Genomic DNA, 27,769 nt, shown 5'->3' on the forward strand with positions numbered 1-27,769 from the left:
TGAGATGGCAGCGCTGGAGAAGAACTTTTGAAGGTGAGTGTTTCTTCTTACAGGTAAGTGCGACCCGGGACAGTTCAGAGGCTAGCCATTGTGGAATGTACTAGCCCTGACTGTCCCGGGGGTATTTTTATCTAAATTTGACTCCAGAGGCCGGAACTCCGCTTTAAATAAACAAGATGAAGTTAGAAGCTGATTGGCTACCATGCACAGCTTCACCTTATTTTGCAGTCCCTAGTTTTTAGTAAATAAACCCCATAGTAACAATCGATATGATAAATAATAATCAAGGGCCCATATCTTAAATTTGAAAAATCACAGAAGAGAAAAAAAGGGGAGGGCGTGGCAATGGGGGTCAACTGCTATTGATAAAACAGTTGACATCCCAGTCCATGTTCAAAATTCTTCAGGTCATAAATCCAGCGAGTTCTCAAGCCTTGAGATCTCACGCCGGACATAACTACCCCTCCAGTGTGCAGAAAACCGGTCTATACCCAATATAATGGTACCCCCCTGCTTTCTTATCGTGGCATTCTGCATAATGTTTTGACACACTGTGCTTCGGAAAACGTCTTCTGATATTGCCCAGATGTTCAATACTCCTAATTTTGCATGGTTCTGATAGTACAGCCCACATATTGCAAATCACAAGGGCATTCCAAAAAATAAACCACAAAAAGACCCAACCCAATGAACATAAACCACAAACCCAACAAGAAGATAAAAGGGTGCCCCCAATAATTGTCCAGAGAAGTCTATTGGAAACCAGAGGGACTCAAGAATCCCCATCCACTGTCCAAAGAATTCTGGAGGAAACCAATGGGACCCAGGTACACCCATCTACTGTCCAGGGGAAAATCTGCCAGGGGAAGAGGGGGGAACATTTACTCACCATACCGCAACAGAGAAGCGCCATCTCCTGACAGAACCCCCCTATCTCAGAAATGGGGGGGCTGTCGGCCAGGAATGCTGCGACTCAGGCCTAGACCCTGTCGTGTGCGTCCTGGCGAGACATTTAACTTACGGGGCCAGTCCCTGTCCAGTGGGACTATGTCGCGGCCGACCCAGCGTGGAGCTAAGGTCTGCACGTGCTCAATAACTGGCTGGGGTGACCACTGGATCTATTCATTCAGCCTGTCGCCCAGATCCGGCATAGTTGCTTGTAGATCTCAAAGGAAAAAATCCGGAGAAAAAGCTAACTAAAAAAACGTATCTAAAAAAAACTTTGCCAGGACCAGAGATCCCAGCAAGGAACTAGGTCCTTACTCCTGACTAGACAGATTAAAACTGACATCCCATGCAGGAAGAGAGAGGGTGTAACCTCAGGGACTGCCCATAGGCGAAGCCAGAACTTTTTTTCTGCCTAGTGTCCTACTCCTGTAGGGGGCAGTATAACCCTACTGATATGAATCAGAGGACTGCGTCCGTTAATTGAACGATAGAGAAATATGAATTATTTTTTTTTGGGAATGTTATATAGCAGAATGTAAAAAAAATAGTGCTTTTTTTTTCAAAATTGTCGCTCTTTTTTTGTTTATAGCTCATAATCAAAAAACTGCAGAGGTGATCAAATACCACCAAAAGAAAGCCCTTTTTTGGGGGGGGAGGGGGGGGGGGAAATTGAATGTATTAAAAAATGCAGTTTTTGGCATTTTGAGTGTAGTGGAGGGGTTTGGGGTCTTTTAGATCCCCGATCCCTCCATAAAGAGTACCTGTCACTGCATATTACTGTCACAAGGGATGTTTATATTGCTTGTGGCAGCAATAAAAGTGATCAGATTTTTTTTTTTTTTAAAAACCTGTGTACAAAAAAAAAAAAAAAAATAAATAGGAAGAAAAAATTTTTTAGCAGCCCCCCGTCGCCGTGAGCTTGCGCACGAAAGAAAACGTATACGGAAGGCGCCGCAAATGAAATCGCTGTTCAAACCACACATGTGAGGTATCGCCGCGATCTCCAGAGCGTGAGCAATAATTTAAAAAAAAGAGCTACACTCTAACTCTAAACTGGTAGCCGTTAAAAAATTTTAAAGCGTCGCCTATTGAGATTTCTATTGACTGTAGTTCGTCGCCATTCCGCGGGTGTGCGCAATTTTAAACCGTAACATGTTGGGTATCTATTTACTCAGCGTGACATCATCTTTCACAATATACAAAAAAAATGGGCTAACTTTACTGTTTAGTTTTTTTTTAACCACTTGCCGACCACCGCACGACTATCTACGTCGGCGGTCAGCCCCTCACAGGCAAAGTAACGTAGGTCTACGTCGCTAGCCTGTGAGGGTCTAGGGAGCGCGCGCGCGCTTCCGCGTGGTCACGGACCCCCCCGCGCGTGTGACCGGCGGACCCGATGTCCGCCAGTCACTCTGCGATCGTCGGCGGAGAGGGAGAAAGGCAGGCGGCTAATGTAAACAAGCCGCCTGTCATTCTCCCCGGTGTATGAATGATGATCATACGGTTCTACTATGTAGAACCGTTGATCACTGTTCATACATCTCAAGCCACAGCCAATCACAGTTAGAATCACGCCCCTAGGGACACACATAGCCCCTCCCTCTCAAAAAAGTTAACCCCTTCACTGCCAGTGTATTTTTACAGTAACAGTGCATATGTATAGCACTGATTACTGTAGAAATGTCACTGGTAACCCCAAAAGTGTCAAAAATGTCAGTTAAGGGTCCGATCTGTCCGCCCCAATGTCGCAGTACCGCAAAAAAAATTGCAGATCGCCGCCATTACGCGTTAAAAAAAAACAACAAAAATGACATAAATCTTTCCCTTAGTTAGTAAACGCGATAAATTTTGCGCAAACCAATCAAAATACGCTTTTTGCGATTTTTTTTTTTACCAAACATAGGTAGCAGAAAACAAATTGGCCGAAAATGTTAAAAAATTTAGATTTTTACATTTTTTTTGGGGGGGGGGGGGGGGGAATGTCATATAAAAAATGTGAAAATTTTTGTTATTTTTGCAAAATTTATGCTCTTTTTTTGTTTATAGCGCATGATCAAAAAATCGCACAGGTGGTCAAATACCACCAAAAGAAAGCTCTGTTTGTGGGAAAAAAAGGACATCAATTTGGGTACGGCGTTGCATGACCGCGCAATTGTCAGTTAAAGTCGCACAGTGCCGAATCGCAAAAAGTGGCGCAGACGTAAGACAGCAAAATCCTCCGGTGGTAAAGTGGTTAAACCATAACATGTTGGGTATCTATTTACTCGGCGTGACATGATCTTTCACAATATACAAACAAAATGGGCTAACTTTACTGTTTAGTTTTTGTTAAATGTGATTTTTTTTGTAATTTTTCCAAAAAAATGGCGTTTGAAAGACCGCTGCACAAATACCGCGTGACAAAAAATATTGCAATGACCGCCACTTTATTCTCCAGAGTCTTTGCTAAAGAAAATATATATAATGTTTGGGGGTTCTAAGTAGTTTTCTATGAAATAATACTGATTTTAACTTGTAAACAAAAAGTGTCAAAAATAGGCCTGGGGCTTAAGTGGTTAAACCAGGACACATTTATTACACAGATCACATTGAGTTTAATGACCACTTTAATCAGCCACAGGACCTGACTGATATCTCTGGCCCGCAGCTCACATCTTCTCCTCTGCATCCCTCTGTACATTGCAAAGTCCAGCAGCGCGGCTATTACGTCACCGCTCCACCAGTGACGTACCCCGCCTGCTATTGGCCCGGGCAGAGTCCTCTCACACGGACTTCAGCTTACGTCATGCCTCGCCGCGGATGGGGCGGGGTTTACACACAAAGTGCTCAATGAGCGGCAGGATCGGCGGAGTGGCGGGCGGCTGGGCCAATCGGCGTGGAGAATAAAAAAACGCGGATGGAGACGGCGGGAAGAGCGCGGGATGTCTGTGTGAGTATGAATTGTGTGTACAGACCCAGTAGTTGTCACTGCTCCTTCAGGGGTGGTGGGGATCCGAGTCTGGGCTCCTGACATGACTACTGTGAAGTAGAGAGGTGTCATGTGACCAGTGTGGTTGAGGGGGTGGTGTCATGTGACCAGTGTGGTGGAGGGGGAGGTGTCGTGTGACCAGTGTGGGTGAAGGGGAGTGTCATGTGACCAGTGTGGGTGAAGGGGAGTGTCATGTGACCAGTGTGGGTGAAGGGGGGTGTCATGTGACCAGTGTGGTGGAGGGGGAGGTGTCATGTGACCAGTGTGGTTGAGGGGGTGGTGTCATGTGACCAGGGGAAGGGGGGTGTCATATGACCAGTGTGGTGGAGGAGGGGGTATCATATGACCAGTGTGGTGGAGGAGGGGGTATCATGTGACCAGTGTGGTGGAGGGGTCGTGTGACCAGTGTGGTGGAGGGGGTGGGTGTCATGTTACTAGTGTGGTGGAGGAGGGGGGGTGTCATGTCACCAGTGTGGGTGAAGGGGGGTGTCATGTGACCAGTGTGGGTGAAGGGGGGTGTCATGTGACCAGTGTGGTGGAGGGGGAGGTGTCATGTGACCAGTGTGGTGGAGGGGGAGGTGTCATGTGACCAGTGTGGTGGAGGGGGGGTTGTCGTGTAACCAGTGTGGTGGAGGAGGAGGGGTGGTGTCATGTCACCAGTGTGGTGGAGGGGGGGGCGGTGTCATGTGACCAGTGTGGTGGAGGGGGGGGCGGTGTCATGTGACCGAGGGGGGTGGAGGGGGAGGTGTCATGTGACCAGTGTGGTAAAGGGGGGGTGTCATGTGACCAGTGTGGTGGAGGGGGTGGGTGTCATGTTACTAGTGTGGTGGAGGGGGGGTGTCATGTGACCAGTGTGGTGGAGAGGGAGGTGTCATGTCACCAGTGTGGTGGAGGGGGGGTGTCATGTTACTAGTGTGGTGGAGAGGGAGGTGTCATGTGACCAGTGTGGTGGAAGGGGGGTGTCACGTGACCAGTGTGGGTGAAGGGGGGTGTCGTGACCAAGGGGGGTGTCATGTGATCAGTGTGGTGGAGGTGTCATGTGACCAGTGTGGTGGAGGGGGAGGTGTCATGTGACCAGTGTGGTGGAGGAGGAGGGGGGGGGGGGTTGTCGTGTAACCAGTGTGGTGGAGGAGGGGGGTATCATGTGACCAGTGTGGTGGAGGGGGGGGGCGGTGTCATGTGACCGAGGGGGGTATCATGTGACCAGTGTGGTGAAGGAGGGGGGTGTCATGTGAAGCGAACGAATAGGCAAGTCGGGCCCTTATGTAAACATTGTTCAAACCACACATGTGAGGTATCGCCGTGATCGTTCGAGTGAGAGCAATAATTCCAGCCCCTAGACCTCCTCTGTAACCAATGTGGTGGAGGGGGTGGTGTCGTGTAACCAGTGTGGTGGAGCCAAGTCATTGGCTCTTTACCAAGATCGGGTTCGCCGCGTGTCCTAGCAACACAGTGCGGTCACGATCACCGCACTGGGCGCCCCCACAAGGCCGTTCTGTCATATGACGTCGCCCCAGAACGAGAAACGAGAGCCGCACCGCTCCGCCGTCATTTGACGGTGGGTGGACAGGAAGTGGTTAAGTACCAATATTTGTCACCATTCCACAAGCGTGCGCAATTTTGAAGCATGACATGTTGGGTATATATTTACTCTATGTAACATTATCTTTCACAATATACAAAAAAAAAAAATGGGCTAACTTCACTATTTACTTATTTTTTAATTTGAAAAAAAAAAGTGTATTTTTTTCCCCAAAAAAAGTTTGTAAGACCCCTGCGCAAATATGGTGTGACCTAAAGTATTGCAACTGTGTGATCTCCATTCTTACACAGGGGAGAATGACAGGCGGCTTTGTTTACATTAGCCGCCTGCCTTTCTTCCGGTGTAACGGAAGATCGCGAGTGCCCAGCGGACATCGTGTCCGCCAGGCACACGCGCGGGGGGGGGAGGGGGGGTCTGTGACCGCGCCTCCGGCGGCGCGCGCTCGCTCCCTAGAGCTTCACAGGCTAGCGACGTAGCCCTACGTCGCTTTGCCTGTGAGGGGCTGACCGCCGCAGTAAATAGTCGTGCGGCGGTCGGCAAGCGGTTAATTATATATTAATATGGTAAAGCTTCTATGTAATCTCAGGGATGGGGTTCAGATCTGCTTGATGACCCAATTGTCCATCTGTCTGTCTATTTTTTTACTCTTTAGATCCTGATACAGACGTAGGATGGCCGGAATAGAGCAGTTGGTGCAGTTGCAGTGCCCAGCCGGCAGTCTGCCCGGTGGTAAAGGCCGCATTGTCCCCTGGGGCAGCGATCTCTATGTGTGCGGAGGCAGCGAATTCCTCCATGTGTTCTCCCTGGAGAGGAGGAGGATCACGGTAAGAGATTCTTAGAACAAAATATATATGTATATAATACAATAACCTGACTGTCTCTTTTATACTTGAATTCCAGGTAGGGAGATTGTTACATTGTTCCTGCTTGGACCAACTATGTAAATACAAGACCTGTGGGATCCCTGTAGAAGCTGGAAATCCACCAGCTTCTGGGTCCCCGAGTGGCTGCACTGCTGCATTGAGAATACAGGAGGCTGGCAGCTCAGCATTGCTTTTTCATTTTTTTTCAGTGAATGGAAGGTGTTCTCTGATTGGTGGAGGTGGGGAAAAAGCATTCTCTGAATGATGTTGGTGCCTAACAGCTTCACAGTGCAACAGGGCAGTGGCTTGGCCTAGGAGCTGGAAGTTAATGGAGATCACTGGATAGTAGAACTACTATTCTACTAACAGTGATCTTCACTAGCTTCTGGATCCTGTGTCCTGTATATACTATATCCTTGGGATCTCTGTAGAAGCTGGAAATCACTGTATAGACACAGCTACTATACAGCTACTACAGTGATCACCACTAGCTTCTGGGTCCTGTGCTGAAAGGCTGCTCTGCTGCATTGTGAACACAGGGGGTCTGCCACTGGGCGCAGGTGCCATTCATGGAATGCTTTGCTTTTTCTCACTGATGCAAAGCTTTCTCTGATTAGACGAGGCGGGTGGTGATGTTGCAATCTCCACCTCCTCCAATCAGAGAACGCTTTGCATTAATTTAGAGAATACAAAGCACTTTTTTTTTTTTTTTTTTTTTCCACTAATCCTTTGTTTTTGATCATGTAGGGCAGTGGTCCTCAGGGCCCACTTAACAGGCCAGATTTTAGGTATTACCTTGGGGAGATGCAGACTAGAGTACTGCAATCACTGAGCAGCAAATAAGATCACCTGGGATGTATTTCAGATATCCTGCAAACCTGGCCTGTTAGTGGGCCCCGAGGACCAGGGTTGAGGACCACTGATGTTGGGCAGTGGTCCTCAACCCTGGTCCTCAGGGCCCACTATCAGGCCAGGTTTGCAAGATAACTGAAATACATCCCAGGTGATATCATTGCTTCCGCTTATGTCCCCCCCCCCCCCCCCCTCTGGTGCCACAATTGGCACCTTTCAGAGGGGAGTGAGGAGCGGGTACCTGTTTTTGACAGGTACCCTTTCCCCATTTCCGTCGGACCTCCCTGCAGTGAGGTTCGTCAGAGGTTCAGCCCCCTACTCCTCCCTCTGCTTTGTGGCCAAATGCCGAGCGCAGCCCGCATGCGCAGTAGGGACCCACCCGTGAAGCTGTAAGGCTTCACAGCCGGGTTCCCTTATCGGCAATGGCGGCGGCAGCGCCCGACAGCCGATGGAAATATTGGCTGCGGTGCTGACTTCGCTGGACTCCAGGACAGGTAAGTGTCCTAATATTAAAAGTCAGCAGCTGCTACAGCATGTCTAGCTGCTGACTTTTTTAATTTTTGGAGGGGGGGGGGTGCGGGATACCGCTTTAATGCATTCTATGCAATAGGGTGAAAAACCTGTGCTGCAGCTCTCCCCAGCCCCCTCCCTTTTTTTTCTTACCTGACCCCGATCCGAGCCCAAGCCTATCCTCATTGGACAGATTGATAGCAGCAGGTGCCATTGACTCCCGCTGCTGTCGATCAAATCCAGTGACGCGGGGGCGGGGCTGAGTCCCACTGTCCATGTTCCTTCTTTGCAGGGACACAGGATCCATGCCTTCTTTCCTGTCAGAACGGCGATCTGTCTTGTTTTTCATAGGCTCCTGTTCTTCCTCTGTCTGTTGTCTGTCGTCACACGCCGATCATCCAACGAGTCCGTGGTACCCGCTGCTGGGCAGAAGTGAGCTGCTGGCAGGGCACATGCGTGTGCCCCCTATCGGGAAGAGCCGGATCATGTGAGCCAGAGCAGAGGTGCCGTCCTGTAGCAGCAAAACTGCTATAGGGTGGACCCTAAACGGTTAGGTTAGAATTTGTCTGCACATCTACAGGGGATGCAACGTTTATATTATACTGCAGCTGATCATGTCATTAAAGCAGTCAGACCCTCCCCCCCCCCCCCCTCAGCAGAGGGTTACTAAAGTTGCCTGTCTTGGCACTGGCAAAACAGAAGCAGGTAAGATTCTTTGGTACAGCCCTTGTAGTGGATATCGTTGGTCTGAAGAAAATGTTTTTTGTTTTTTTTTTGGTTGCTTTTTTTAGGCTGCATTTACACTTTTGCGTAGTGGGAGCAATAGTTCCTCCTCATAATTTTGTTTAAGTGATTTGCACAAGATTTTGTACATCTTTTAGGGCCAGGCCATTCAGTTGATTGAGCTGCCCTATGCGCATTTGTTACCTGTGAAAAAGCTCATATTCTTTTTCGGGCGACAAGCATAATGCGATTTTTACGCTCCTTGCTGGAAGAAACACCGCATTTTTCCTTCATGGCAGCGCAAATGTAATGCAATTCTGCTGCTGCGATTTTTGCGAGACAGCAGCAGTGGCAAAATGCGCCATTAAAAATCGCATGAAGCTTGTCCCCTGAAACGGAGCAAGAGCTTGTTTTCAGGTGACAAGCACGCATTGGCTGACCCAGTCAGGTGAACAGGCCGGCCCTATGTGACACGCAACATGGCTTGAGAATCGCTCTTTGAAAATTACAAAGTGGGAACGTTTGTTCCCGATATGTGAACCTAAAGGGTGTGGTTTCTGGTGGGCAGAATCTCATTGCATTTGGGGTGTCAATAAAGAATAATGGTACCCAAGCGCTCGTTGCGTGTTGTGCAGCGTTTGCCACATTTTGTGAACATTTTCCAAACATACAAGAGAAGGAAATAATTATTTCTCAATGTGCGTTTTGTTTGTTTCCCCCGACAATAACACGGATGACATGCTGGTAACAGATATCCTCTGTCACTGGCGTCAGACGGGATGATGTTGTGTTTTTTTTTTTTTTTTTTTTTTAGGCCGTGTATTTATTTCCTTCCAAAATCTCCCATATGGAAGTTGACCCCGGGAACCGTCAGCTGTACGTATTGTGTGCACCCTGCGAAATCTTCCTCCTGGAATGGGACGAGACAGGGAGGTGAGTCACCCAACATCTACATCATTCCCACAAGTCTGTCTTCATCTCCTGGAGTACCAGCCATACTAAAGGAGTACTATTGTGTATATTAATATTTATATATATTATCTTAACACTTTTATTGCCAGAGCTGTTGTGTTTTTTTTTTTTTTTTTTTTTTTGCACAAGTTTTTGAAAAAATAATTTAAGTCAGATGATAGATAGATAGATTTTCTGAAAGTAGACAATCTAGAGAGACCAATTATATATATATATATATATACACACACACACATCACACCTGACTGATGACCCTGGAAGCTGGAAATCACTATAGTGGACTCTGCTACTACACTGCTAGTACACATACACACAGCCAATATTCGCCCGTGGGACTTTAAATGAGGCATACGACAAAAGTCCTAAAATTTTAATTTTATTGTACAAGGAATGGACACAAAAATGCATAAAGTACACATAAAAAATATTTGGCATATCAAGCCAAAGGGTTACACACAATATACAATGTATATTTTCAAGTACATGATTTACCAAATTAATTGCAATATGAGAGAGGAATGCATCTTGTAGCTCAACGCGTTTCATGAATACTTTCACCAGATGCCTCCAACAACAGAACCGTATAAAACCAGCTTGGAACTTAATAAAAAATAACGTCTCCAAATGGTGACCGCTGCTCATTGCGTGGCACGGGAGTGGTGGAAGGGGACCAAGATACCCAATGGGAAAACCATTGAGGTGGCACAAGAGATCTTGGCTGTAGTGGAAAAAAAAATTCAAAATGCCTAAAACCACTCTAGTGTTTGCAGGGATGAGTGCGGATTCCCCAACCAAACCGATCATGTTTACAAATAAAACTGCTACTACACTGCCCCTACACAAAAGACTACACCACTAGTACACTGCCACTTCATTGCTAGTGCACCTTTACTACACCACCAGTGCACTGCTACTACATGCCTACTACACTGTTAGTACCCTGCTACTACAAAAACTACTACACCACTAGTACACTGTTACTATACCACTGGTCCGCCTCTAGTATAGTACACCACTGGTACGCCTCTAGTATCGTACACCACTGGTACACCTCTAGTATAGTACACCACTGGTACACCTCTAGTATAGTACACCACTGACAGGCCTCTAGTATCGTACACCACTGGTACGCCTCTAGTATAGTACACCACTGGTACACCTCTAGTATAGTACACCACTAGTACACCTCTAGTATAGTACACCACTAGTGCGCCTCTAGTATGGTACACCACTAGTGCTCCTCTAGTATAGTACACCACTAGTACGCCTCTAGTATAGTACACCACTAGTGCTCCTCTAGTAAGGTACACCACTAGTGCTCCTCTAGTATGGTACACCACTAGTGCTCCTCTAGTATGGTACACCACTAGTGCTCCTCTAGTATGGTACACCACTAGTGCTCCTCTAGTATGGTACACCACTAGTGCTCCTCTAGTATGGTACACCACTAGTGCTCCTCTAGTATGGTACACCACTAGTGCTCCTCTAGTATGGTACACCACTAGTGCTCCTCTAGTATGGTACACCACTAGTGCTCCTCTAGTATGGTACACCACTAGTGCTCCTCTAGTATGGTACACCACTAGTGCTCCTCTAGTATGGTACACCACTAGTGCTCCTCTAGTATGGTACACCACTAGTGCTCCTCTAGTATGGTACACCACTAGTGCTCCTCTAGTATGGTACACCACTGGTGCTCCTCTAGTATGGTACACCACTGGTGCTCCTCTAGTATGGTACACCACTAGTGCTCCTCTAGTATGGTACACCACTAGTGCTCCTCTAGTATGGTACACCACTAGTGCTCCTCTAGTATGGTACACCACTAGTGCTCCTCTAGTATGGTACACCACTAGTGCTCCTCTAGTATGGTACACCACTAGTGCTCCTCTAGTATGGTACACCACTAGTGCTCCTCTAGTATGGTACACCACTAGTGCTCCTCTAGTATGGTACACCACTGGTGCTCCTCTAGTATGGTACACCACTGGTACGCCTCTAGTATGGTACACCACTAGTGCGCCTCTAGTATGGTACACCACTAGTGCGCCTCTAGTATGGTACACCACTAGTGCGCCTCTAGTATGGTACACCACTAGTGCGCCTCTAGTATGGTACACCACTAGTGCGCCTCTAGTATGGTACACCACTAGTGCGCCTCTAGTATGGTACACCACTAGTGCGCCTCTAGTATGGTACACCACTAGTGCGCCTCTAGTATGGTACACCACTAGTGCGCCTCTAGTATGGTACACCACTAGTGCGCCTCTAGTATAGCACACCACTAGTACGCCTCTAGTATGGTACACCACTAGTGCGCCTCTAGTATAGCACACCACTAGTACGCCTCTAGTATAGTACACCACTATTGCGCCTCCTAGTATAGTACACCACTAGTACGCCTCTAGTATAGTACACCACTAGTACGCCTCTAGTATAGTACACCACTAGTACGCCTCTAGTATAGTACACCACTAGTACGCCTCTAGTATAGTACACCACTAGTACGCCTCTAGTACACAGACATTCTCAAGGAAGGATAAGACAATAAGGCCTCTTGCACACTACAGCTTGAAAAAGCTCAGTACAGCATTTTTTTTTTTTTTTTTTTTTTTTTTTTTTTACTGAGCTAAAATGTAGCCCATTCTTTACATTGTGCCTGTGCACCCAGGCGGGTAAACCAGTGCTGAGTATTCCTCAGTAAAAAAAGAAATAATTCGAAAATCTGTGTTCCCGGTCGGTATTTTGTGCTGGTGTGAGCAAATCCTCGCATATGAACATGAATAGTAATGAATATTCCCTAGGATGGTATTTGTTTGCGCAAATACGCGCAAACAAACCCCTAAAATTACGTCCAAAAAACAGACGCTCAAACAGTACCGTGTGCAAGAGGCCTAAAACTGCCTCCTGCAGAATGTAAATATTGGGGCAGATTTACTTCCGCTTGATGCCATTGTGACGCCTCACATCCTTCCCCCATATGAGTAACTGATTGTACTGTCTCCTGTGTGTAGGCTGTGAATGGAGGGCATCATTACACTGGTGGTCAGTGGGATTCATTCCTTCCTACATATAGCTATAAAGAGAATTTGGTGTCATCGGTTCCTTTATCTAAAATTCAGAAATTGCTCGAATAGCTCCCAGCATCCTCTGCAGGCCTCTGGTTGAGTGGGGCTGCCCACAGTTCACTGATTCGTTTCTTGTTCTCCGGAGTGGTTCTTTCGTTCAACCCTGAGTTTTTTTTTTTTTTTTGTTTTTTTTTTTCTAAATCCCGAAAAGGTAGGATGGAGATCGAGAAGTGTTGAAAGGTCTTTAATCCTTTGGTTGTTCTTATTTTTATCACTATAGGTTGTTGCAGGAACCAGATTCTACATCACAGAGAGGAGTGACTCTCCACCATATTGGGCCCAGTTTCTGCTGCTTGCGGGATAGCAGTGCCGCCTCCTTCATACTGGCCGGTAATGTTCTGGTCCTCGCTGTACAGCAGTCAGAAGAATGGAAGGTCAAAGTCTTTCCCAGGAAATCCCTCCGTTATGGAGACCCGAACCCACCGCCGACCAGAGAGGTGACATTATCCGGCAAGGCGGTCACGCCAAATCCTCCCCCGCAGCCCGTCCTGTGTTGTGTCTCTCTGTGGAAAAAAGATAAAGCCAATGAGTTCCCGTCTACCTTTCTCCTGGAAGCACGGCTGTTCACTCGATTGTTTGGAGTGGATCTGGCGATGCTCGATTCCCCCATAATCCTTTGCGGCGTCCCTGATGGTCGGGTGGCATATTTCCCATTGAAGAGTTCTGGTTCTTGTTCTGAAAATCAGAGCTCATTGAAACTGCTGTACCACTTGGAGCAGCCGGTGGTCTCTATCGGTGCAACTAAGACAGGACCACAAGATGGCAGTACTGAGCAACCAATCAGAGGCTCTGGGACGGTTTTCTGTGACTGTGTGCTGCTGATTGGACAGAAGGGCTCCTTGGTGTCAGTGACATCTGGAGATGAAAAGGAAGGCGCAGCCTGTGAATATAGGAAGTATCCCGTGCATGTTCCCGTGTGCTGTGCGTTCTATTCCACAGCCGCTGTCATTTACAGCAACTATTCCGACCTCTTCTCCATGACCATTCCAAAGGCCGAGGACGGAGCCACTGCCTCTGCACCGAGGGGTTCCGTGGTGTCGTCTGTCCGGCATAATGTTCCTAGGATCGCTGCCGTATCGGAGAACATTCACACGTCTGATGGTAGGTCCGTTATACAGTAGATGCTCATATTTTTAACCACTTGCCTACTAGGCCTATTTTTGACATTTGGTGTTTACAAGCTAAAATCAGTTGTTTTCGCTAGAAAACTACTTAGAACCCCCAAACATTATATATTTTTTTTTTTTTAGCAGAGACCCTAGAGAATAAAATGGAGATTATTGTAATATTTTTTATCACACCGTATTTGCGCAGCGGTCTTCCAAACGCAATTTTTTTTGGAAAGAATTCACTTTTTTTAATTTAAAAATAAGAATCCAGTAAAGTTAGCCCAATTTTTTTCCATAATGTTAAAGATACTGTTACGCCGAGTAAATAGATACCCAACATGTCATGCTTCAAAATTGCGCACGCTCACGGAATGGCGACAAACTTTGGTACTTAAAAATCCCCATTGGCGACACTTTAAAAATTTCTACAGGTTGCCATCTTAGAGTTACAGAGGAGGTCTAGGGCTAAAATTATTGCTCTCGCTCTATCGATTGCGGCGATACCTCACATGTGTAGTTTGAACACCGTTTACATACGTATGCGTTCGCTTCTGCGCGCAAGCTAACGGGGACAGGGCGCTTTAATTTTTTTTTTTTTTACTATTTCTTTTATTTATTATTTTTTATTTTTACACCGTTTAAAAAAAAAAAAAAAATTGATCATTTTTATTACTATTACAAGGAATGTAAACATTCCTTGTAATAGAAAGGCACGACAGGACCTCTTTTTTGTGAGATCTGGGGTCAAAAAGTCCTCAGATCTTACAAGTACACTAATAAAGATAGAAAAAAAAATGAAAAAAAAAAAAAGGGACCTTAAGTCGGTTGCTAGGCAACGACGTTTGCCGTCGCTCCGGTCCTCCAAGACCATAGAGTCGAGTGAGGGCAAGCTTGCCCTCACTCGACATCCTGTCTGTGAGGATCCGGGACCCGATCGTTTTCCCCGCTGAAGGCGGGTCTGGTAAGCGGGGAAAAGGACCAGGACGCGGCGGGAGGGGGGGGGGGCACCTCTTCCGCCATCCCGGAGGGTGATCTTGTGGCGAATCCGCCGCTGGGACCACCCTTATCGGAAAGCCAATCGCCTGCAGTTTAAAAAAATACCAGGGTTATGGGGGCTATCTGCTGCCATAACACCGGCATTTAAGTTTAAATGCAGAACGTATATATACAATGGTCAGTAGGGAGGTGGTTAAAGCAGTATTAAACCCAAAAGCGAACCTTGTTATTATATTGCAGCTTACTAATTCTTAGATGTGGTGGCGGCATTCGTTTTTTTTCCATTTTCACCTGGCGATCCTGCTAGTAAATCTGTTCAAAAGAACAAGCACTCCAGCAGATGTATCAGATACAGGGATGAGACAAACCATTTACCACTGACAGGGGTGCTTACAGTCGTCGGCTTTTATCTATTGATGTTAAACCTTTATCCCAAAAGGAACAAAAACTGTTTGAGTATAAAGTGTGAGCAGGAGTTTGGCTTCAATGTGTTAGTGTATGTAAATCTCTTAGTACATCTAACTTCCCCCCGACTGACAGTATTGCTGTCCAAAGGTGCCTCCTGTGCTCCTCCATTCAGAGTGGGGGGGGGGGCGCTCTAATACATTAGGTGTATTACTGGCCAGATTACCAAGTGAAAACTGAGGGGAGGGGGGAGAAAACTAATGCACCACCACAACTAATGATTGGTAACCTGCAATATATCAAAAGAAACGAGCAAAACCAGGGCACAGGCCCTGTCCTACCCACTCAGCGCTAATGTACTATGCGATCCAAAAAAGTGTCAATCACCACCAAAGGACAAAAGATAAGCAAACAATACTTGAATAAGCTGCTGCTATACCGTAGATCAAAATTAATAAGGTGCATATATAAAACAAAGCCTCATACATACACTAGCAGCGCTGATAAGCTCTTGCTTCCAGGAGCCTCAAATATGTATAACAATCAATAAAATAATCAATTAGCATGAATATGATCGTCTTGTTTGCTAGATAACATATGAAAAGTAGTTACTGCAGTCTCTTGATATGTAAACAATGGGAAATGAGTAGTGCAAAAAAAAAAAAGTCCCAAACAGGTCCTCTTCAAACTACTACTACTTTGGGTATTTGAAGAGGACCTGTTTGGGACTTTTTTTTTTTTTTTTTGCACTACTCATCATGACGAGGTCCGGAATTTTCATGGATCCGACAAAATTTTAGAACACCGGGTTAAGATTGTGAGGGGGATGGTTAAATCAAGATTGCGATTAATCGTGCAGCTCTAGTTGCTATCTGTTTACTAATCCTAACAGCATAAGGGTTAAAAATAGTTCATGTTGATTGAGAGAGTCTAGTTCCCCTTTATTGGGAGTCTGCAGAATTTCAACCTTTAAAAATTGTCACCCTTTGAAAAGTATTGGCAGCATTCATAACTTTCTCTTGACAGGTACAGGTCTGGTTCTGTTGTCCAGCAGAGGGCGCCTCATGCTGTGCAGGTTAAATCAGACAGGACATGGAGGTCAGAGGTCTGGACTGGAGCGTGACAACACCGGACTCAGGATTAAAGAGCTGCTGTCTGGGATCGTCTCAGTTGATGACAGGTGAGCGGTTTGTTGTTGGGAGTCACAGGCAAGCTTCCATCAAGACTAAAGTGCTTGTGAACTTTTATAAGATTGATCTGTGCCATTGCTTAAAGAGGTTGTAAAGCTCAGAATTTCTTATTTTTTAAAAAGTACACCTGAAAGACAAACGCATAATGAGCTAGTATGCATCGCATACTAGTTCATTATGAAATACTTACCTTAGAACGAAGCCCCGAAGCGCCGACCGCTCACCTCTCTCATGGGTGACATGTTCTGTCACCCTTCTTCCGGGTTTGCGGCATCCGGCCATCTGATTGGCTGGACCCGCGATGACGTCACTCCCGTGCATGCGTGCTGGAGCCGATGGTCACGGCACGGGGCTCTGCACCAGTGACGTCACTGGCTGCATTTAAGGTAAATATCTCCTAAACGGTACATGTTTAGGAGATATTTACAGTACCTATAGGTAAGCCTTATCATAGGATCACCTATAGGTACAACTTCCCGGGGAGGGTTTACTTCCTCTTTAATTAAACGCTAATAATACATGTACATATGTTTGTAGCAAAAAAAAAAAAAAGCTCATATTTTTTTTTTTTTGCATATAAGCCTGCAAAGCATTGCATCTGTGATCAGTGGATGAAGGGTGCAATGCCAGGCTCTGGCAGACTCCTCTATCTCCCCGCCTGTACCGAGGTAGAGAGCTGGAGAAAGTGTTAATGCACTGCGAGTTCTGTGATTAACACATTTGTATTCCTTCAAGAACTACAAGTCCATCTGCTGTGGTGACTGATGGGATTTGTAGTTCATTCATTCACAGATCTCTGTGAATGAATGACATGCCTGTAATTGGAACCCTGTGCAGCTGCTCTGTTTGCACAAGTGACAGCGGCTGCGGTTAAGATGTCCCTGTACACTGCCACGGGGGTAGGGGGTTTACTTAGCAACATGTTACACCCCAAATAACCGCTTGCTCCCCGCCCGCAATAGTTGTACTGCGAGCCGGCGTCAGCTCAAGGTCCGGCAACGTACCTGTAGAGCAAACCAAAAAGTAGTGCAAAGCACCTATCTCCTGCGCTCTGAGAGGTGATTTTCTAACGAAATCAAGACACACACATGCGGCTACCAGAGACCTTCTACTTGGCTTCTCCTGAATGCTTTGGCCTCTACCAGAGACCTTCTACTTGGCTTCTCCTGGATGCTTTGGCCTTGCAGCCCCTTTCAAGACCAGGGTAGCCACTGTAATCAAAAAACACAAACACAAGGGCGCACCAGCCTAGCGCATTTTCCTCCACAAGGTTTTATTGAATAAAAAGATAAAAATACTCACAATCGAGTTCTTGGTACATGCATATCAAAATTGATATATTGCCATCAGCATCAGAACTGGAAGATGTACTGTCCTCTAAAGCTTGAAAAGATTTGCGTGTTTCGAGGCTTAGCCTCTTTCTCAGGTAGGCTCTGAGGAAGAGGCTAAGCCTCGAAACACGTTAAGTCTTTTCAAGCTTTAGAGGACGGTACATCTTCTGGTTTTGATGCTGACGGCAATATATCATTTTGATATGCATGTACCAGGAACGTGTTTGTAGGTATTTTTTTCTTTTTATTCAATAAAACTTTGTGGAGGATAATGCGCTAGGCTGGTGCGCCCTTGTGTTTTTTGATTACAACATACCTGTAGAGGCCTGCCTTCCGGATTCGGGTCTTGTACATTGTGATTGTACACAGCATAAGTTCAACAGCTGATTTCAGCTAAGTCAGCTAGTCCGCTGTGGCCAATCACACAGAGTTCTGTTTACAAAAGCACAGAACTCTGTATCGTGATCAGTGATCTGTTTCCTTTTCCCTGAAAAGTGGGGACAAAAAAAAGACAGATAGTAAACTGAAAGAGGCACACAGTTAACCCTTTGATTGCCCCTAGATTAGAGGTCTTCAAACTGTGGCTCAGGCACTAGATGCGGTCCTTTGCTTGCTTTTATTCAGTCCTTAGGGCACAGGTGTCAAACACAAGGCCCCCGGGCCAAATGCGGCCCCCCAGGCCATTTCATGTGGCCCTCGCATGTCTCCTGCAGCTGCAGCACCCCCTTGTCTCAGTAGTCGGCAGCAGAGAGGACAGAACTCCTTTGCCAGATCCTGTCCTTCTCTGTGCTGCTGCAGAAAGGCTTGTCTTTGCCCACCCCCCCCCCTTTTCAGCAGTCTGCAGCAGAGAGGAGGGCAGAACTCCTCCTACAGATCCTGCACCTCTCTGTGCAGCCACAGCACCACCTTGTCTCTGCCTCCCCTGGTCTCAGCATTCAGCAGACTCTGTTCACTGACTCCAGCCCTCCTCTGGTCCTCCTCCAGACCTTGCAATTTCTTCTTCCCTGATCCACCGCATCTTCTTCCTGGCAGCAGCACAAGGTAAGGGGGTGCATTGTGATGTAAGGAAGGGTGGGTGACTCTTGACTTCTGATGGTGGGGGGGGTCTTGACATCTCATGTAAGGGTGTAAGGGGGCGTGGGGTACTCTGGACATCTAATCTTACAGATATAACCGGCCCTTTGAGGGAAACCATAATGCTGATGCGGCCCACGATGAAATTGAGTTTGACCTCCCCTGCCTTAGGGCAATATTTCATCCTCCGACACCAACAAAAGGGCATAACCTTCCAGTGGGCAATGGTTAAGTTGGTAGTACAAGTTTCAGTCTGCCAGTAGATATTTGCGGTGTTTTTCCTGTTTTCTGTAAGGTTGTATCCTGTCTTCACTCTGCAGGGTCTCCCGGCTGAAGTCGGCAGTGGGAGAGAAGAGCCGAGCATTACAGAAGCTGAACCAGGCGATGTCACTCAGCCGCCAGCTTCTGTCCGGTGATTGGAGTAGCGGTCCCTTTCGGTGTGATGTGAAGACACAGTGGACCAGGATGCTGGAGACGGACTGTATCGCTGTGTCCTGCACCCTGGAGAACGGGACGGACTGTGTCCTGGAGGGAGGGTGGACTCTGTGCGTCCTGATCAGCTCGGACAATTCCTATTCTTTTCCTCTTGCATCACTAAAACCTGGAGAGAGGACGGAGCGGACCTTCCCTCTATCTGCACACACCTACCGCAGTCTGCATTTCCCCATAAAAATCACCTTCACTTTATTTTATAATTTAAAGGGACTGATCAGGGACTGTGGTCTGTCTGCAGATCTTTCCCCGGCTTGGCATGGGGTCTGTATACCTCTGTTGGAGCACAACGTGGACTTGCTGCAATGTCTGCGATTTGGTCCCCAAATAAGCCATCCTGACCCGCGTCAAATAATGCCAGAGGATGTGGCCCGAGTCTTTATCAAGGCGTCTTTCGCAGGCACAAATGACACGCGCTCTGCAGCTATTGATAAGCAAGGTGTTAGTGATTCAGCACCGCTAAAAGCCCGGATTCGCATATCTGCCTCCTTGTTGACCCACGCCCTGCAGAATGGAAAATCTGGTGAGCAAAAGGAATGAATTTTGTTTTTCTATTAAAACGAATCCTGTATGTTTAACCCTTTATGTGGCAGCATGGCGATGAGCTATCTATCTATCTATCTATCTATCTATCTATCTATCTATCTATCTATCTATCTATCTATCTATCTATCTATCTATCTATCTATCTATCTATCTATCTATCTATCTATCTCTCGATCTCTCTCGATCTCTCTCGATCTCTCTCTCTCGATCTCTCTCGATCTCTCTCTCTCGATCTCTCTCTCTCGATCTCTCTCTCGATCTCTCTCTCTCGATCTCTCTCTCGATCTCTCTCTCGATCTCTCTCTCGATCTCTCTCTCGATCTCTCTCTCGATCTCTCTCTCGATCTCTCTCGATCTCTCTCTCGATCTCTCTCTCGATCTCTCTCTCGATCTCTCTCTCGATCTCTCTCTCGATCTCTCTCTCGATCTCTCTCTCGATCTCTCTCTCGATCTCTCTCTCGATCTCTCTCTCGATCTCTCTCTCTCTCTCGATCTCTCTCTCTCTCTCTCGATCTCTCTCTCTCTCTCTCTCTCGATCTCTCTCTCTCTCTCTCTCGATCTCTCTCTCTCTCTCGATCTCTCTCTCTCTCTCGATCTCTCTCTCTCTCTCGATCTCTCTCTCTCTCTCTCTCTTGATCTCTCTCTCTCTCTCTTGATCTCTCTCTCTCTCTCTTGATCTCTCTCTCTCTCTCTCTCGATCTCTCTCTCTCTCTCTCTCTCTCTCTCTTGATCTCTCTCTCTCTCTCTCGATCTCTCTCGATCTCTCTCGATCTCTCTCGATCTCTCTCGATCTCTCTCTCTCTCTCTCTCTCTCTCTCTCGATAGATCTCTACATATTTCTGCTACATATTTTTGGTAAAAAAAATTGCAATAAGCGTATTTTGATTGGTTTGCGCAAAAGTTATTGCGTTTACTAACTAAGGGAAAGATTTCTGTCATTTTTGTTGTTTTTTTTTTTTTTTTTTTAACGCGTAATGGCGGCGATCTGCATTTTTTATTTTTTTATTGCGGGACTGCGACAGATTGGACCCTTGACTGACATTTTTGACACTTTTGGGGTTACCAGTGACATTACTACAGTAATCAGTGCTATACATATGCACTGTTACTGTAAAATGACACTGGTAGTGAAGGGGTTAACTTTTTTTTGAGAGGGAGGGGTGGTGTGTGTCCCTAGGGGCGTGATTCTAACTGTGATTGGCTGTGGCTTGAGGTGTAGGAACAGTGATCAACGGTCCTACATAGTAGAACCGTATGATCATTGTTTCTACACAGAGGAGAATGACAGGCGGCTGTGTTTACATCAGCCGCCTGCCTTTCTCCCGCTGTCACGGACAATCGTGAGTGAGCGGCGGACATCTGGTCCGCCGCTCACACGCGCGTGGGGGGTCCGTGACCGCGCCTCCAGCGGCGCGCGCTCGCTCCCCAGAGCCTCACAGGCTAGTGACGTACGGGTACGTCACTTTGCCTGTGAGGGGCTGACCGCCGCAGTATATGTACTTGCGGCGGTCGGCAAGTGGTTAATAAAAAAAGTTTGTAAATTAAAAAAAAAAAATGGTTTCCTTTTATTGTCGGGCGCTGATGAGGCTGTACTAATGGGCAGCACTGTTTGGGCTGCACTGATCAGTCCCCTGTGTGGATTTGCCGGTAATGGCTCTCCTCACCCGCTGTTAGCCTGAGGAGAGGAATGCCGATAACGGCCAAATTCTGTTAACACTGATAATCAGCTGCGTCCAACACAACTTATGTGGTTAAGAGCTACTGTGATCAGCTGTGTCCCAAGGACACAGCCGTCCCCGATGCCTGCGGATGTTTGCTGCAGGGGGCGTGTGTGAAGCGCGATCAGAGGAGGACATCATATAACGCCCTCCTGGCAATGTGTGATCGCTCTGTAGCCGTCATTCGGCTATAGCGCGGTCGTGAAGAGGTTAAAAATTAAGAACCAAGCACTAAAATAAGAGGTAGATCTGCTAGTAGACATCCCTTGTAATTTTTGCATTTTTTTTCTTCCAGGGACCCCCCTCTGTTCAGCTGTAATGGACTGGCTGCTGCCTATGGACATGGTAAAGGAGCAGAGCCCGGTGGAGGTGCAAGGTGTCACCCCAGATGGGAAGGATTTCAACCTGCAGGTACAAGAGGTGAGTGCCTGGAACACCCAACACTGTGATCTTGGAGTACCTGTGTGATGATTTTGTTTGGTGTAGTAGAACTGAATGTAAAGCCTGCAATTTGAATCTCGGCCAGTTCAGCAGGGACCGGCCAAGATTTGATCCATGTACGGGCAGGCTGAATGTACCAAGTTGATCCATTAATCAACTTTGGTACAACCAACATGTCAGATTTTTTAGGATGCAGCTATTGCCAGTGGCTGTAGCTTCTGGCAATGATCACTGTGTTCCCCTGGCAGAGACGGCTCCTTCCATCCCCCTGCCGAGAGAATGCAATGGCTCCACGGGAGGGATTCCCCTTTAACACTGACTGTGCTGATGGGGGGAAATCACACGTTTTTCTTTCTTGCAAATTGTGGTTGCAGGAAAGAAAATCATATCACCTATGGCCGGTGTTCCGTTAAAAAAACCCTACCTGTGAAAATTCCCTACCCTCGTCACTTCCGGTTAGGGTACGTCAGCCATCAGCTGAGCCGCTTCCCAGTGTGCATGTGCGCACAGTAAATGATCTCGGCTTCCGTGAAAATACCCTACCCTCCTTCCCAGTCCTGAAAGCGGCGGCTTCCCGTCAAAATACCCTACCCTCGTTCCCCGGCGGGTCCAGAAAAATTTTAAAAGTGCCTCCTAATGGAAGAAACTGGCGGTCATTGTAATATTTTATGTCACACTCTATTTGCGCAGCGATCTTTCAAATTTTTATTTTTGGGGAAAAAATACACTTCACTGAATTTTAAAAAAAAAAATATACAGTAAAGTTAACCCAAGTTTTTTTGTATAATGTGAAAGATGAGGTTAGGCAGAGAATCGTGATCTTTTATTCTAAGCAAAAAAATCGTGATTCTCATTTTATCCAGAATCGTACATCTCTAACAGGTACCCACTTCAGTTTTTGCCTAGGCGAGAATGACGTTGCTCTTCCTGCCCGTAGCCTCCAGGGACACGCGACACGTCCCCAAGGCTGCAGGACCCGTCTCCCTAATCCGCTCGCACAGTGAAGAGCCAGCTGTTCCTGAGGAAATAACAGCTGGCTTCCAAATCCAAGATGGCGGTACTGGGGATCCACAGCAGCATTTGATTTGTAAACAAAAAGTGCCAGAAAAAGCCTGGTCTTCAAGTGGTTAAACTCAATGCTTTCTTCTTCCTATAGATATCGGTGTCAGATCTGGCTGTAGCAGGAAGTGTCCCCGCCATTGAAATACAGATCCTCAGCTCCCATTTACATGTTGTGGCTGCACTACACTTGGCAGTGATCAGTCGTTTCCAGGTATTGATACAGATCAATCCCCGATATTGGTGACATACTTGTAAGGGTTCAGCCAGTCTAATGGAGGCCGGGTGACATTGTTGTTTTCAGGCAATCTGTGATCCTTCCTATGATGCTGGCTATAGACGGTTCCTGCTGAACCGGCCGAAATTCGTACCATAAATGGCTGGCTCAATCTGGCCGTAGATTCAGTAAATTTAAAGGATAACTCCTTTTCTGTGAGGGGAAAAAAAATATATAACCTACAATTGCTACTCAAGTACTGTTGTAATTAAATTCCCTTTCCTTTTCAATCTGCAGCCGCTGTAATTTTCTGTAAAATGCAATAGGGCCACATTCGCTCTGTTCTCAGGTGCATTAGAGTTGGGGTTGGAGAAGCAGCAGCACACTGATCTTCCCAGTGAATGGCTGTGCAGCAGGGGTGTGTCAGGACAAGTCTGATCATTGGAGGAGAGCACACTGAGTTCACAGCATAGCTAGAGAACTGACTATGCTGTATTCTCCTGCTTAGTGTTAGGCTCCGTTCACATTATAGCGTATGGATCACGGGCTCCCGCGATCGGGAGATTATTGCAAATCGCGGGACGCCTGTGCGTTGCCCGTTGATTTGCAATAGACCCCCAAACGCTGAGCGATGTTGCCACGATTTCCGCCTGCCGAATCGCGGTAACATCGCGCAAAAAAAATCGCGGGACGCAATACGATCCAAAGAAGCTCTTGTACTTTTTTGGTCGTATTGCGTCCCGCGATTTTTTTTTTGCGCGATGTTACCGCGATTCGGCAGGCGGAAATCGTGGCAACATCGCTCAGCGTTTGGGGGTCTATTGCAAATCAACGGGCAACGCACAGGCGTCCCGCGATTTTCAATAATCTCCTAATCGCGGGCGGAACCGCGGCGGTTCTGCCCGTGATCCATACGCTATAATGTGAACGGAGCCTTAGTGTTTTGATAGGAAAGCAGAGGGACTGGCAGAATACCAGAGATTTCACACAGCAATTTTTAAAGAGAACAGGAGACTTTCTCATACAAGTACATGGTACAGCAGCCACATACTAGGAATATGAAGTGTTGGGGTAACAAATGTTTTAACCACTTGCCGACCGCCGCACGACTACTTACTGCGGCGGTCAGCCCCTCACAGGCAAAGCGACGTAGTATTACGTCGCTCGCCTGTGAGGCTCTAGGGAGCGAGCGCGTGCCGCCGGAGGGCGCGCTCCCGCTCCCTCACGGACCCCCCGTGCGTGTGCCCGGCGGACCCGATGTCCGCCGGCACTCGCGATCGTCCGTTACAGCGGGAGAAATGCAGGCGGCTAATGTAAACAAAGCCGCCTGTCATTCTCCCCTGTGTAAGAATGGAGATCATACGGTTCTGCTATGTAGGACCGTTGATCTCTGTTCTTACACGTCAAGCCACATCCAATCACAGTTAGAATCACGCCCCTAGGGACACACTTAACCACTCCCTCTCAAAAAAAGTTAACCCCTTCACTGCCAGTGTCATTTTTACAGTAACAGTGCATATGTATAGCACTGATTACTGTAGTAATGTCACTGGTAACCCCAAAAGTGTCAAAAATGTCAGTCAAGGGTCCGATCTGTCCGCCGCAATGTCGCAGTCCCGCAAAAAAAATCGCAGATCGCCGCCATTACTCGTTAAAAAAAAAAAAAACAACAAAAATGACAAAAATCTTTTCCTTAGTAAACGCAATAACTTTTGCGCAAACCAATCAAAATACGCTTTTGAGGATTTTTTTTTTTTTTTTTTTTTTACCAAACATGTAACATTAAACAAATTGGCCTAAAATGTTAAAAAATTTAGATTTTTACATTTTTTTTTTGGGGAATTTCATATAAAAAAATGTGAAAAATATTATTTTTGCAAAATTGTCGCTCTTTTTTTGATTATAGCGCATGATCAAAAAATCGCACAGGTGATCAAATACCACCAAAAGAAAGCTCTGTTTGTGGGAAAAAAAGGACATCAAATTAATTTGGGTACAGCGTCGCACGACCGCGCAATTGTCCGTTAAAGTCACGCAGTGCCGAATCGCAAAATACCCCCTGGTCAGGAAGGGGGTAAAATCTTCCGGGGCTTAAGTGGTTAAGGTCCATTCACGCTAATGGGTGCATGTTAAGGTGTGCACAACATCCACCCACTAGTGTGCATTACGTGTAATTATTTACAAAACCTTAAAACATTTCCTGAGCGCTTCCACTGTGGCTTTAGCTTTTGGCTGGAGCCACCCCTTAGGTTTACACAACAGGCTGGAGGTATTGTGAGGACCCGTGCAAGGCACTGAGTTTGTTTTTAGCTGCATTTTGTGTGAGGAACAGCGAAACCGCAGAAAACACGCTGGGTTAATGCAGAATCCACACCCCCCCTTCTACCTTCCTCTGTAATGTTGCACTCCAAGCCACACAGCTATCCATTATAAAAAAGAGAAAGTCAGATGGAGGCAGCTTTAAGTTTAGAAGGAATGGGGCTGCAGTGTGCATGCATATCAACCGAAAGGGGAGGCAGGATGAAGGGCTCTGTGGCTGCACAGTGATTGAAGCTGGAAGGAATTATTCAACCTGGTGGGCTACCCTCGTGGGCAAAAAATTAAATGACAACTGTGCCAGGCCCTTTAAATTTATCCGTGTCTGTGTGTGTGGCATAAGGATCCTGTGAACATTGAGGACTGAATGATCTATGTAGCGTGTATAGCAGCCAACTAGACCAGTTTTATGTAGTGCAGGTTTGTGGCACGGTGGGTTGGCATTGACAGGGTAAAAACAGCCAGTGAGAAGGCGGCATTTTGCCTCTCCTGCCTGTCCAATGCCTCTGGAAAGTGATCCACTGTGGATTGCTTTTTACAGGGGTGCCATGTGTCAAAATTTCAACTAAAGCTGGCCATAGATGTGTAGCTTTTTTTTTTTTTTTTTTTTTTTTAGACGGATTCCTCCATTTACACAAACGAGGCAGATGGAAGAATCCCCCTCCACCAGGACCTTGTATTCTGACAGTATGACCCAACGCTGTCGAAATGGCCTGATCCACAGAAGTGATTTTTTTTTTTCCCAACAGGGATGGCTACACACTGATGAAAATCTGTCCAGTCTCTGCTGAACCAGCTGAATTTATGGCCAGCTTTAGGGCTAGTTAGACCAGCGTTGCTCTGTGAAGAACGATCTGCATTTGGATCACTTCTCAGAGAGCATTTGACAGGCAATGAGGAGGTGTTGTATCACCTGTTTTACCACCCCCTAAATGCCACACTGAAACCATGTGCCTTGCAGGGAAATTGCAGAGTGACTCCATTCACCTAAATTAGTCCCATATAGCAGGCAGTAGTGCATGCTAAACGTGACAGGGCATAACTCCTGCCATGGCGATAAAGCAAAGCATTGATGTAGCAATGGCTGTGTACACCCCCCCGGTGCATCCTTTTCAGCTAAAGGGGGAATGGTTGAGGGGCAGTAAGAACATGTCTCATCCATGTGGTTTTACTGCCCCGAACCTGCTAACGCAAACAAGCCCTTAGTGTGGTGGGTGTATGATGGAAAATGTCAAAACCATGATTACAGAGTTTAACATGACTTCTGATTTCTTTCCTTAGAGCTTACTCGAGAAAAACCAAAATGGCGGTCACACCCCGGACTTGGATTTGGGGAAGGTCCAGCAGCAGTTTATGGCTCAGGAGGTATGTCACGTTTTCCTTGCATGTTGAGGTGTAATGTTATCCAATGGTTGTGGATGCGGCTATGAAACGGCATCAGACAACACTTCTTTGCAAGCCACGCCCCCTCTTTGACTAAAAACCTGGTATGGAGATGCTGTACTAACCATGCGAGGTTAGTTCAGCGATCGCCCCCCTGCTGAGCTGTTGTGGTCTGACAGGGGGATGCTCCCCTCCGGCTAGAACACTCCAATCAGAGCTCTCTGCCATTGGAGAGCGCTGATCGGGAGTCAGTTGGCTGCTGTTTTTCCAGTATGCACGTCTGCCAGAAGCCGGCGGACAGACCGACATACACACGGGCCGAATGTCGATTTTTATTTATTTTTTTTTTCTTTTTCCGCGATCTGGCCATTGTCTCCCGACATTCGGCCTGTGTGTAGCCTTCTTAGGCCTCCGGTTGGCTGAGTAAAATGTGTGGGAGGCAGGGGCGTGCCTTGCAAAGGAGAGCTGTCTGAGGCCGTTCCTTATCCACACTTCGGTCAGGCTGAGAGTGCGACTCCTTTACAAACAATGCATCCATCACTGAAGAATAAGTAGATACACACGCCGGTGTTCTAAAACTTAGTCGGATCTGTGAAAATTCCGGACCCTCGTCACTTCCGGGGACGCTCCGTCACCACCAGCTGCTGTGAGCCCCGGTGCGCATGCGCACAAGGCATTTTCAAGGTCCGATGAAATTCTAAGACTTACGAACAGCTGACTAAGAGGAGAAGGGGCTGAGGTGGGACGCACAGACCGCTGCGGGATAATGTTACAACACCGCTGCGTCATCGAGCAAGGAACATGTTGCAGAGCTGACTTAGAGGAGGCGGGAAGGAAGTGAATACTCATACTAAATAGTAATGATAAAAAATGTTTAGTATTTCTTCTTATTTTTTTCATCATTACTATTTAGTATGAGTATTCACTTCCTTCCCGCCTCCTCTAAGTCAGCTCTGCAACATGTTCCTTGCTCGATGATGCGGCG

At 46.9% G+C, this 27,769-nt stretch overlaps 1 protein-coding gene across 2 annotated transcripts in view; it reads left to right on the top strand.

Annotated features, from left to right (window-relative positions):
- The first annotated feature begins 6,117 nt into the window (after positions 1-6,117).
- The window catches only part of FAAP100 (FA core complex associated protein 100), a 104,736-nt gene continuing 83,084 nt past the window's right edge, over positions 6,118-27,769 (top strand). For both annotated transcript variants that reach the window (XM_082271801.1, XM_082271800.1), the window contains exons 1-8: positions 6,118-6,283; positions 9,222-9,340; positions 12,728-13,608; positions 16,044-16,197; positions 18,933-19,627; positions 21,664-21,788; positions 22,966-23,082; positions 26,683-26,766. In XM_082271801.1, coding sequence (XP_082127927.1) covers positions 6,131-6,283; positions 9,222-9,340; positions 12,728-13,608; positions 16,044-16,197; positions 18,933-19,627; positions 21,664-21,788; positions 22,966-23,082; positions 26,683-26,766 — 2,328 coding nt within the window. In that variant the 5' untranslated portion in view covers positions 6,118-6,130. The remainder of the gene's footprint in view (positions 6,284-9,221; positions 9,341-12,727; positions 13,609-16,043; positions 16,198-18,932; positions 19,628-21,663; positions 21,789-22,965; positions 23,083-26,682; positions 26,767-27,769) is intronic.

The sequence above is a fragment of the Pelophylax lessonae genome (assembly GCF_965119305.1).
Source record: "Pelophylax lessonae genome assembly, chromosome: 11".
Taxonomy (NCBI): domain Eukaryota; kingdom Metazoa; phylum Chordata; class Amphibia; order Anura; family Ranidae; genus Pelophylax; species Pelophylax lessonae.